Source organism: Dysidea avara, chromosome 4 (genome assembly GCF_963678975.1).
Source record: "Dysidea avara chromosome 4, odDysAvar1.4, whole genome shotgun sequence".
NCBI classification, from domain to species: domain Eukaryota; kingdom Metazoa; phylum Porifera; class Demospongiae; order Dictyoceratida; family Dysideidae; genus Dysidea; species Dysidea avara.
The window spans coordinates 21983214-21995506 of record NC_089275.1 but is presented as its reverse complement, the minus strand read 5'-3'; the positions used below and the strand labels follow the sequence as shown (position 1 = coordinate 21995506).

General features: G+C 37.7%; 3 protein-coding genes across 4 annotated transcripts; 2 read left to right on the top strand and 1 right to left on the bottom strand.

Moving 5' to 3' along the window:
* The first annotated feature begins 244 nt into the window (after positions 1-244).
* LOC136254320 (kelch-like protein 40) lies at positions 245-2292 on the top strand. Of its 2 annotated transcripts, none has more exons than XM_066046996.1 (2): positions 245-1249; positions 1308-2292. In XM_066046996.1, the coding sequence occupies exons 1-2, from the start codon at positions 1148-1150 to the stop codon at positions 2205-2207; spliced, it is 1002 nt and encodes a 333-aa protein (XP_065903068.1). In that variant the 5' UTR covers positions 245-1147; the 3' UTR covers positions 2208-2292. The 2 variants fall into 2 exon arrangements, with proteins under 2 accessions (XP_065903068.1, XP_065903067.1); XM_066046995.1 differs by having other exon boundaries at positions 1305-2292.
* Positions 287-1093, top strand: LOC136253667 (probable serine/threonine-protein kinase DDB_G0281745). Its single transcript, XM_066046326.1, has one exon. It carries the CDS (start codon positions 287-289, stop codon positions 1091-1093), a length of 807 nt encoding a protein of 268 aa, XP_065902398.1.
* Positions 2293-3577: 1285 nt separating the features above from the next.
* LOC136254321 (protein Njmu-R1-like) lies at positions 3578-12246 on the bottom strand. The gene is made up of 11 exons (XM_066046997.1): positions 12030-12246; positions 11108-11156; positions 10867-10945; positions 10386-10454; positions 9289-9351; positions 8957-9018; positions 8232-8277; positions 7217-7283; positions 5248-5354; positions 5125-5195; positions 3578-3854 (listed from the first exon to the last, which is right to left on the bottom strand). The coding sequence occupies exons 6-11, from the start codon at positions 8971-8973 to the stop codon at positions 3686-3688; spliced, it is 477 nt and encodes a 158-aa protein (XP_065903069.1). The 5' UTR covers positions 8974-9018; positions 9289-9351; positions 10386-10454; positions 10867-10945; positions 11108-11156; positions 12030-12246; the 3' UTR covers positions 3578-3685.
* Between the last annotated feature and the right edge of the window lie 47 nt (positions 12247-12293).

The window sequence follows — 12293 nt, the reverse complement described above, 5'->3', positions numbered from 1 at the left end:
CTTACCCATGTAGCTATTTCTGAAATTTCACAAAGGATTCGGGCGGTGGACCAGAAACATAATTACCAATTGGAGTGGCCTAAGCTCGAGGGTGAGCTCCTCCATGACTCTTGCTTTATCGATAAAAACTGAGAGGTCACTAGCACGTATTTATTTTGTTTTGTTTTATGAGTTGTGTTTCACTTGTTGAAAAAAATTTATTTGTTTCTGGTATTACGTAATTTTGTGACAGTAAGACTAACAAATTAAAATGGCGACTTCATGAGCACTTGCGTCAGCAGCAGGAATGACAGTAGAATCTCTACGATATCTCACGATTCCTAGAGATAGGGTAACATTTACGGGTGTGTCACTAGGAAATGGAGCGTATGGAAAAGTGTCCGAAGTCGAATACGACGGAACATTGTGTGCTGCTAAAGAAATTCACTCTTTGTTACTAGAGCTGGCTGATGCCAGAGAAGCAGTTACGATAAGAGATAATTTCTTACACGAATGCTATCTGTGGAGCACGTTACGACATCCTAACATTGTGTCGTTTCTGGGGATACACTATCCTTCAAGTGACGAGTCTGGGTTGCCTATTATGGTGATGGAGAAGATGCAGGAGAGTGTGACATCACTGGTAGATAAGCACGACAATATCCCTTTGTTGGTGAAACTTTCAATACTGCATGATGTATCACTTGGATTAAGGTATCTTCATGCTCACAGTCCCCCAGTTGTTCATCGTGATCTTTCTTCAAATAATATCTTACTTGGCACCCATCTTGAAGCAAAAGTTACTGATCTTGGTGTGGCTAAAGCAATCATGGATCAAAATAGCAAGACGCTGACAAAAACTCCAGGAACTGTTGTGTTTATGCCCCCAGAAGCATTAGACATTAAACCACTGTATGGTCCACCATTGGATATATTTTCTTTTGGAGGAGTGGTCCTTCATATCACCAGCCAACAATGGCCTATTCCAAAATCTTGGTCACAAATTGATCCCATCACAAGGAAACGGAAAAGCTTATCAGAGGTAGAGCGACGTCAACAGTACATTGACATGATGACTGGAGGTGATGCAGATTTAAAGCCATTAGTTTTGTGATGTTTAGAAGATGATCCAGAGTTGCGTCCTTCAGCTATAGATATCTCACAGAGGATGAAGAGAATGGTGGAGGAATGTAGAAAAGAGAACACTTTTGATGGCATAGATCCTATCTCCTGGTTGGCTGTACAAGTATCCAGTGCAAGGCATCTACAGGTTTGTTAATTTATCTATAAAGTATGTCATCCATGTATAATGTAAATACTTATAGCAGCAATCCACCACACCTGATCTATTTGCTGGACCAGTCACCATTGCATGGAAAGAAGGTCCTCCAGCACCATCAAGCAGACTGATGCACAATGCGGTAATGTTTAATGGGTCAATTTATGTGGGTGGTGGTTTCACTGTATGTAATGGAAAAGAACAGGCAATATACTGTGTGGACATTTACTATTCTGACACTAATAAATGGGATACCATTGACACTCCACATCAACTTATAAGTCTGGTAGTCTTAATGAATAAACTTTTAATTGTTGGTGGATTAGACAGGAATGATAGGTGTACTAAGAAGGTACTTGCCTTGGAGAGTGGTGAGTGGATAGACTACACAGAAATGCCATCTGCAAGATCTTATGTTGGAGCTGTTAGCCACCATTCCATGATGATTGTGGTTGGCGGTTATCATGATGAAGCACTTGCTGTTGTTGAGCTATTTGATGGTAGTACTGGTGAGTGGTTTATATGTGATGACCTACCACGACCACTAGAGTACCCACAAGCAGTTGTCCTGGGGAATATGATTTATGTGTTGGATAAACTTGAAAATAAAATTAATGCTTCTTCATTGCACTCTTTATTTGACCACAATCTGCAATGGCATTGTCTTCAAGTAGATATGCCACACAATAGTTCAACTGCTGTTGTTCTGAATAATAAATACTTATTGGTGTTGGGAGGATTATTATTGAACAATGGTCGGAGTTCTGATGAAATTGTTACACTCAATTCCATAAGCACCGAATGGATATCATCTGCAAAAATTCCAGAAGCTTTATCATTTACAGCTGTGGTGTGTGATGATAGCCATCGTCTGGTAGTTATTGGAGGATGTGAAGAAGGACCACTTGTTGGTACTTCAAGAGTATGGTTAGGGTCATTTGAATTGTGACTATATACATGTACACGATCATGTTGTTTTGTAACTTCTATAGTTTGTACTGAGGAATTATAATAATTGGTAATTTTACGGTGAATATGTACAGAATAATCTCATAACTTATTGCATGTACATATATATTGGATTGCTTGGCCATGGCATTCAATTATTACATGTACGTTATAATCTACAGTGAAACCTCGTAATGGGGCCACCTATGGGACTCATAAGTGACCCTATGCTATTACCGAAAACCTCATTATTGCGGCCATAAAACCAAAGTGGCATTACCAGCAAGGTTTTCAACAAAACCAATTGTTCCAACATTACTTGAGACATACAGTATAATGGTTGGAAAAGCACGAAGTACATTGCCAGAATAATGGGTACAGCTTCCAGTAGTTAAAATATGCAGCAACATTAATTTTGCAGTGATACCTTGACTGCCTGCTCAGCTGGCCTCTTTATTGAAGGAACATTGTATTAGTTTTACTAGTTTGGTCCTGTAGTAGTGGCCACTGGCCTTATTACTGAAAATTAAATAAATGTAATATAATAGAAAATGCGTTTGGACTTGCTGGACCTGGCCACTATAATGAGGTTTCACTGTATTATTAAAATTACATTTCAAAACTTGCCTGTTAAGGTACAGGACCATAAATGAATGGATACCTGTTTGTACTTTTAATTTTCACCTTTTACCCAGTGAAGACCATACTACAGCTTGACTGTCTCAAGACTTGCCGTATATGCAATGTGGCCAACAAAGTTGGCACAGCACATCGACATACGCAAGCATTTTGAGTTGTGTTGCTGATGTGAAAAGAAAGCTTATAATATACACACACAACAAGAAAACAGAATTAAAATATTTATATCTCAGGAATGGGTGGTGGCAATTTCAATCAAAATCTACAAAATTAATGCAATTCAGAGAAGAGACCATAAAGCTATGCATGTGTGATTTTTTTTTTTGTTCAGGTGTTTGATAAACTTTTGGCAAAACATGATCCATACTACATCACTTATCACCTACCATGGTTGAGGCAGTGGTGGAGGAAGTAGTTGATACGAGGGGGGGGGGGGGGGTGGCCAGAGCATTGAGTCTCTGGCAGCAGGGGGTCTGTGCCCCCAGAAGCTGTAGCCATTTTAGCTTTCACAATGTCTCAAAGTTCACCAAAATTAATTTATTGCAATTTTATAGGTAAAATTTAAAGCATTAACTGAAACACCTCAAAACTATTTAAAGCAGGCTATTTGCCATATTTTTGGAAAAGCTTTTAGCTGTTGACTATAGGGTTGATGAACATAAAGTATTTATAAGCATATTATTTTAGACTCTAAGTACTAATCATTTTACCTTACGTATGTACATACATATGTACTCTTCATCATAGATATGTATACTGTACACATAACACAGGCATACATATAAACACAAAAATAAATGTACAGATACATATACATAGTTTGTCAGGATACAGGTTCAGTTAAATCTGCATAGATTTTACAGATCGGAAGCCATTCCTTTTTGTGTATTCTTGCAGTACCTTTAGTACCGACAAACTGGAGGAGGAGTCAGTGAGAGAATTAGCCTCGTTGATGGCACAGTCTATCAGTAATTGACCATTTCCACACACACAGAGGAACAAATATGACCTGTAGAACGTAGAGAGCATGTACATATGTCATACAGCATGGTAGTGCTGCTTAATAAGGATCATAAAGGTTTGGGGTTTTCTGCTCAAAATTATCATGCAAAAACCTGCCTCACTTTTCCTACATGACAGCTTGACAGTATTGCTAAGGCATAATTATGCCTTCAGAGTATAATCCTCATTACCTCCAACAGGTTTCTATAGAATTTTAAGAAAATGTACTGACTAACTGATACATATTCAGCCTAACACTACAGGGCTTATTTACGGTGTATTTACTGTTCGATGTCAACTAGACTCAATGTGTGCCTTTCTACCAACTGCAGCAACTAAAATACATGCATCACTGACTTTGACTCGTGAGTAGCTTCTTATGACTTACAATCTCTATAGTGAGAAGATTATGTAATTGCAAAAGTGTTTTTTCTTTGTTTGTAATGCTATACAACGGGTGTAGCATAGCTGAAGACAGAGGGAAACAGCCATGCATCTCACGTTTCAGTAATTAAGAGTCAAGATGCTTGTTTATTTGCCATTCTTTCCTTTGATGTGGCATACAATTATGTACTGTATACATACATTTTTGCAGATTGACAAATTTCAGCTTTTTCGCGATTTTATTTTTAAGGATCACTTGTTTTTCACTAAGGTAACCTATGTATTAGAAAGCATAGAGCTAACCCTGATACAGTAAACCCATGGTTATATGAACCCCAATGTGTCTCAGGCAATGATAAAAGTATTCAGATAAGTGAATTTTTCGGATAACTGAAGCCCATACATTTATATACAGAGCTCTGTTGAAATACTCTAATAGAACATACACCTATACTCAAAATACTCTAATAGAACAGTCATTTCCAATTTCAGATAGCTATGGATAAATGAGGATTAGATAACTGAGGGTCTATTGAGGATGAAATTTGTGGAAAAGCCAACCAATCACGAAAATCATGTCACTTGAAAATTTGTATGTATATGGTATTACAAAAGAAAAGTACAAGGAAAAATTACATTTTCACAAAGTCGTCTACACCTGCAGCTATACTAGTGGACATTTAATCCCTACAGTACTTCAACCACGGCCATATTATTGACAGGCTGTGTATAACTAAAGTAGAAATTAATATCCACAATGATAGCTGCAGGTTGTTTCATTGCTTTTCATTTCTATGATCCCAACTCAAATATATGTAGTTCCCTAATATTGTGGAAGCCCCACTGTGTCACAATAACAATAGTGAGAAATATCATACGAATACGTTCCATACTTGTATAAGGAGTAATAATCTGCTTCAGCCTTTTGTATCAGTCTTTTGAAGGCATTTATATCCTGGATGATCTGTAAATGAATTTGAAAATAATAAAACGTCTTGCATTTGTTACCAACTTACCTTAAGTTTAAAATTTTCAATAGCTTGTTTAAGGAAGAAAGGGTCAGTATTCGTAGCTCCCTGGCTGAGAAGGACTTGTGCCCAATCAGAACAAAACTTGCTGTGCTCTGAAAATAAAGAGCCAGTTAATGGCACACAGAGAACATGTATAAAACACATTGAATGTACGTACCAGGACAGGGGAGATGGAGAAGGCCAATGAGTAGGGATTGTCTGGTGCTGCTGACCCTTTTATGATGCTCCCTTTTTGACAAGTCTGGTGGCACTTGGTATAAAAGGGTCTGACAAATACTAGCTGTTATTGTTTGAATCATGTGGGTTTTGTCATGGTGATCCTATAAACTGACGGATTCAAACCTTGCTTTGAGCTTGAACCAACTAGGCGGTCAGAAGCGCAGCCCTAGGCTGTGCTACTGTACTTGACTAACAGAAAAAACTTGCTTGGGAGTTCCCAGTTGACATTTAACCATGCATAGCATCTCTGGTGCGGCTTGTCACATGCCAAATATCATAAAAGCTGCAATTCGGTTGATGCTGCCACTATAGTGGCAGCATACGTATGTCCAATATGTAGTTGTGACCAGACACTAGTGGCAATATTGAAAAAATGAGAACGTTATATCATGTACACTAAATATCATGATATTACACTACATCATCAAATTCATAGTAAAAAGTAAGAGACAAGAAAAGCACAAAGGGGTGGTAAGGTGTCATCCAACAAGGAAAAGCTACTAATGAATGGTCAATAGGTTATAAAGTCACAACATGCTACAAGCAGCTGCATCTTAACCACAGAATTTGTTTACTGTATGTACTTTGGGTGACACACAACATAGGCAACCACAGAGTGTATTCAGGGAAGGGCATGTGGTCACCACTTTATAAGCAGCAAAAACTCAATTAAAATGCTACTAATCCCTTAGAGGTGTCTGCTCACAGCATTACAGTACCACTCAATGATATGATGGTATGTTGATTGACATTCTGGTATGCATACCAGTATTAGCTTAATATTGTAAATGAGAAATATACCAGTACGCCACCCAGCACTACCACTACCAGACACCTATACAGCAAGTGCAACTTAACTAATCAAAAATTGAATGGTATAAAACATTAGGCAGAGGGTGCATCTTTGGCAATCAAAGTAGTACAACACACATGGATACAATTTTGAGGGGTGTGAGGGAATACCTTTAGGAGAGAAGCTCTGAGGTACAGTAAAACTTGCCCTGCTTATATTGTCCTGTATAGAAAGGCCATCTCTCAATAGTGATCAACTTATAACTTCCCAAGTGAGAAGTTTATATTTTCGCATGTCTGTAAAGTTACCTGCTTATTAAAGTTAAAAAAGGTTCCATCTTAGGAACCTTTTAAAACCTTTTCTACAGTGGAACCATCTTAAGTTCACAGTATGTGACTGTTCTATTGCAGTATTTCAATTCTGATACGGGCATTGGCCAATAAGGGGGAGAGAAGGGAATTGCTCCCAGGACACCTGGTTACCCCATATGGTGACGGAATTACATACACATATTACAACAACGAACAAAACTTTAGCAGAAGTGTTAACATCTACACTGTAGCATTCAGAATGCAATCACATGATTGATTGTGTAATGAGTGAACACATTTACATGTACAGCAGCTACACAATTCACAGAGTAAATGTGGTAAAAGAAAGTGCCAATGAAATATAGGGCATGTGGCCACCTAAATTTTTTTGCTAACATTTAAAACTTTTATCATTTAACTTTTTGTGTCATCATGCTCTATGGTCACACACTTATCTAGCACCTATAAGATAAGTTACACAACTCAGATATTCTGTGGCAGTACTGAGATGTGACCTGTCATTGAGATGGGATATAGTTTGTGCCCACATGCCCTGCTTTCGCAGGTTCATTTTTGCAAAGTAACATCCTTCCTCACATTTGTTAACTTTCTGTTGCTATTTACTACATACCAAAGTCACTAAAAGTGCAGCCTTCAGCAGTGACCTCTATAACTGTTTGCTCCTTTAGCTCATCATTCTACATGAAACAGACACCGTTATAATAATATTACAATCTTTCATTACATAACTTGTATCAAGGAGGGAAACACAATATTTAAACATTGGAGCATCTGTCACTCTCCATGTTAACTACCCAAATGTTGGACTTTGTGAACAGAAAGTTACTGTTTAATTAGAGTATTTGTTACAAACTGTACACTCCATTAGAGAGTATGATTGACTACTATTAAGTGCTGCACAGAAACACATGTTCACTAAACAGCCGTGTGTTACACATAAAGTGGAAAGTAAATACACAAGCTTGAACCATAGACAATAGACACCCCATACTGGATTGGAAACTTCTAAGCGCCACCTAATCTATCCGAGTTTCGCACCCCTTATACTGTACACAGTACCGGGAGTATATTTTATAAGAACATGTTTTGCTTACTGGTGAGTAGTAAACCTACCGCTATGGAATATAAGGTTTGGCTTATTCATAGTGGGTGTACTGATGTGTATTAGCTAGAAGTTTGACAAGCGCGAAAGGTTGATACGAGAGGCGGGGTTTGTGAACTTGACTAAACTGGAGCGAATATACCATGAAACACATACCAGTACACGTAGCATTAGTTAGTAATAAGCATCAGCCTTAAACTAAACTTGTTCACCCCACCATTTTCACAAACATGTTCAATACTTTTTATACGGAAAGCGCCTATACCAGTAGTAGGCCAATTGCCACCCAAGAAACAACCTAGCTGTTATCCAGACAGTAAAACAGAATCTTTGAATGAAAAGGAGTGTTTGAAAACTTCAGGCGCGAAACACGGATAGAACTGTAGTTTTGTATGGGCACTATGCATGTGCTTCCAATCCAGGTAGGGGTGTCTATTATCTATGCTTGAACTAATGGTTCACCAGTTATGAACCATTAGTTCTCACTACATGTGCAAGCATGATTACATTTGTACCTACGTACCTCTGGAAATTGTATGAGCAGTGAAAGAGTACTGAACTCAATAAACCTGCAAATAGTTGAAAGTTGTGGTAATACTGAATGTACATAATTAGAATATTTACCATGCATGTCATATACTGTATAAGCAGAAATTTTTGTGAACAGAAAACATTTGGCGTTTTGCTAAATTTGGTGAGAGTTGAATTTGACAAAATGCATGTCTAATAAAGTTGAGTCCCATGTGGTAGTATGGCACATTGTGTAGTTATGTGGCTTCTTGTTTACAATGATGTAGCTATAAACACTCACCAGTCTCGAGTGGAGCAAATTCTAATCAGTCATCTGCTCAATCACGCCTATGCTAGAATTGCAGTACACAACTTCAATTCCCAACAATGGCAGTTCTGGGATAAGCAGTTTAAAGCAGTAATGATGCATTACAATCACTAATAATCAGCTACAAGACAAGCAATTACATGTTCACCAAATTTAATCCCTCGCCAAAATTTCTGCTCATACAGTATAGTACAAGATGCTTGAAAAGCTAAACTTTAGCCATTTAATCAACACAAGAAGAAAAATAATTGCAATGGCTGTATATTTGAAAACAAGAATAGCAGTACGTAGTTGAAAACAAAACCCAGTATTTTACAGGAGAACACATACATAGAAGTAGTGAGTACTGTAGCAAGGGACAAGGCAAATACACTGCACAGTTTAAAGTCAAAATTATTCACCCTCTGTACCTTTGTATGTCAGCCATTAACTGCTTATCATTACCGGTAATCTTAGTATTACCCTTAACAGCCTGGAACAAAATCAATAGAGTTATGATAAGACAATGGCCACAGCATACAGTGTAGGACACATGCCCTGTACAATGCACATTGTGTACACTTAATCAAATACTCTAATAAAACTCAGTACACACCTATGCTGCAACGTATGCAAAATATTCTGTGCATTCATGAAGTTAGATGTAATTTCTTATTACACGTAGCTGAACTAGATAAACATTTTCATTATACTGTTTACACAACATACACAAACACTGAACACTTCTACGATATCAACTCACAACTTGTAGTAGCTCGGGCAGCACCGGATAACATCTCTCAACACATCGGGATAAATACAGCACCTATACAAGCAACATTGAATGCAGACCAAGTACAGTAGTATACTGACTGGCATTCATTTAGTATACTGTACGTATATACATATTGCATGTATGTGTGAACAGTGATTTGTACTAGTACACTAAACAGTGAACTTATTAAAAAAATGGGACAATTGGTTTCATCCGCTTTAATGTTATCCTTAACTCTATTATTCTGTGTTTCAGAGGTAAAATTTGTAAACAACTATTTGATGTGTCACAAGGTAAAAGAATATATAGCAACCGTAGACTCATTTAAAATCTCCTACTGTCACTATTTACATACAGTACTGTACATCTTTAATAGTTGGCTTCTAGACCTGAAGTTCAGCTGCTCAAGTATGTGCTGTGCACTACTGCTAAGGACTGATTAGTTTTACAACTACAATTAGCAAATGTACAGCTTCAGGTCAACAATCCACTGATGTACAGTGACCAAGCATGAAGGTTGAATGTCCAAACACTGTAATCGTCAATTGGCCACAGAGCAAACAGAAGCTACAGTATACATTACTTATGACACTCTAAGAACACCACTAAAACATTCACCTTGAAACCCTCATGGTGAATAAGGCATGGCAGGTAATGTACCTGACCGAGGCTTCTGTTTATAAATATGGTAATGTTAGAAAAACTGGGTTGAAGCCTTGTCTAAATGCGGACATGTTTGGTTAAGGGAACTGAATTACCAGCTCCTGACAGGTGAACTTGGTTAGTCCCAAATGTCATTGAGGAATGTGTAATACTGGACTGTGTCAAAGTTACGTGTAGACTTGTATGTGCAGGTATGCTAGTGTATATGTTTATAATAACATAAATATACCTGCACGTACATACTGTATGCATGTATGTACATAATGTAAGACAGGTCCTGAATTTAGTTGAATTAAAATAGGATTCTTTTTAATAGGGATATGTACATGTACTTATGTTAGTCCCAAGGTGTTTGGAATAAAGGAACTCCGACTGTACAGCATTTCAAATAATATGTATTACAATTGTGTACTGTAACTCACATGATTGAAGTACCATTCTTTCAATAACAAGTCCAGTGGTGAGCCAACAATTTGATCCTTTTTAGGTGGCTACAGTGAAACATTGTTACGATGCGGTAATGTTACTGTTGAGTGATAAAGGGAGTAGTGCAGTCTGAGGAAAGCGTTTAATTTTAGGGAAGCACAAAATAAACAATACTTATCAGGTAGTTGATATTTCAAATCCTGGTGGTCCACCAAATTTTCTGCTAAAGCATGCCAACTTCAAATGAAACACAAGCCAATAATGTGAAATATGAAGTCTACTGTTGCATGTGTAAATGATTTGGATACTACAGTATTTCATACTAAGGAGCATAAACTGATAGTTTATGCATACGAAGTCACATGCCACTATGTGGTATTGTACAGGTAACTGTGTTCTCAACAATACACTACTGTACGTGAATTACGTAAGTACAGATACTATAAAGGGTGATTGAAACAAAAAACAGTTACATACATTAGTTTGTATTAGCGGCTTCAGCTGCTCACAGAAGGTCTCCAGTTCTGATCGGAAAGTGTGTTAGTCAAGGAAATGGCTAGAGAAATACAATCACTACACACACACACACTACACACACATGGCAGACAATAATATGCTCACAGCATTTAGACATACATACACTTGTCATAAAAGGATATAGTTATGCCCCCAAGATTGCATATGGTCTATTGTAAGATCACAAACAAAATACACTTACACTAAGATTGCTCAAGCTGGCAAGTTCTGTGGCATCTTGTTTTAATAATCTGTAAAATAAAGCAATTGATATAAGATTGGACAATACGCACAACACAATAGGAAGAATACGAACAAGTGTTTTACTAAACATTTGAAGATAAAATATTAAATTTTGTTGCATACGTACTCAGTTTGTGTTATAGAAAATACTGGATGAGTGCATGACATCATGTCTATTACTGGTACAATGAAAAAAGCTAAACTATAATTCATGTATCTTACTGCGTCAATTATGGCCGGTCCCATAGTCTTGTTTAGTGTCCGGGAGTATATACACAGCATTACAAGAGAAATGATATCAAATGAACATTTCTGCAGCATTATATTAAGCATGTCATATAGAGCTCTATTAGGCTTGAATCTGCTGGGGAAAGTGTCCTAAGCACTTGAGTATGTGCGGGCAAATCCACCTTGGACAAGACTAGTAACTTGCAGGAGGTTAACACGGATAGAAACTGTCTCAAAGTTCCATAATAACCAGTTATAGTCATGGTAAGTAGTGCAAGAAACTGCAACAGCATGAACCGGCCAGCATCGTGGGGCATATAAGCCACTGTCCTAACCATTTGGTTATGTTGTTTCACCGGTAAGAATTTACGGTGAAACTGCAACAGCACAAAGCAGAGATTCAGTCGTGCTTATCATAGTTCAAATCTCAACCTTGTCCTCGACCTTGCCCCACGTGTACATAACCAGTGAGCTTACAGTTTAAATATGCATGACACTGTCAGGCGCATTGGTAACCACCTGATAGCAATGCCATACATTATGTTCAGTATAAGTTACAAGCTCGAGACAAAAATTAATAGTGACTCACTCGCTCATCACTATGAATGTGTGCATACACAAGTCACTGCAAATTTAGTTGTGAGTTACCGTACCTTCCATCAAGGTGCTTTCCATATTCATAACAGTCACCAGTTTATCTCCTTTATAAAGTCACTCACTCGTCATTGTTACGGAGAAAACGTGGTTGACCACAACAGCAATGTGCGGTGATCACGTGATTAACCAGTTTCCTGTATTACGTAACTTTGTGGTTGAGCAAGTCTGTACATAACGAGATTGCATTACAATACTCGCAACTCGATCAGATTTTCTCGAGCCTAGGTATTATTGCTTTTTTTTTTCTAACCCGGGCTTGA

What these genes read in the sequence shown, in the direction of transcription:
- LOC136253667 (XM_066046326.1), top strand. Translation starts at nt 287, where the DNA reads ATGACAGTAGAATCTCTACGATATCTCACGATTCCTAGAGATAGGGTA.
- LOC136254320 (XM_066046995.1), top strand. Translation starts at nt 1,148, where the DNA reads ATGAAGAGAATGGTGGAGGAATGTAGAAAAGAGAACACTTTTGATGGC. An exon ending in CCAGTGCAAGGCATCTACAG is followed by an intron (nt 1,250 to 1,304) that starts GTTTGTTAATTT and finishes AAATACTTATAG; the next exon opens with CAGCAATCCACCACACCTGA.
- LOC136254321 (XM_066046997.1), bottom strand. An exon ending in TTGAAAATTTTAAACTTAAG is followed by an intron (nt 5,196 to 5,247) that starts GTAAGTTGGTAA and finishes ATTCATTTACAG; the next exon opens with ATCATCCAGGATATAAATGC. An exon ending in GATTATTACTCCTTATACAA is followed by an intron (nt 3,855 to 5,124) that starts GTATGGAACGTA and finishes TACGTTCTACAG; the next exon opens with GTCATATTTGTTCCTCTGTG.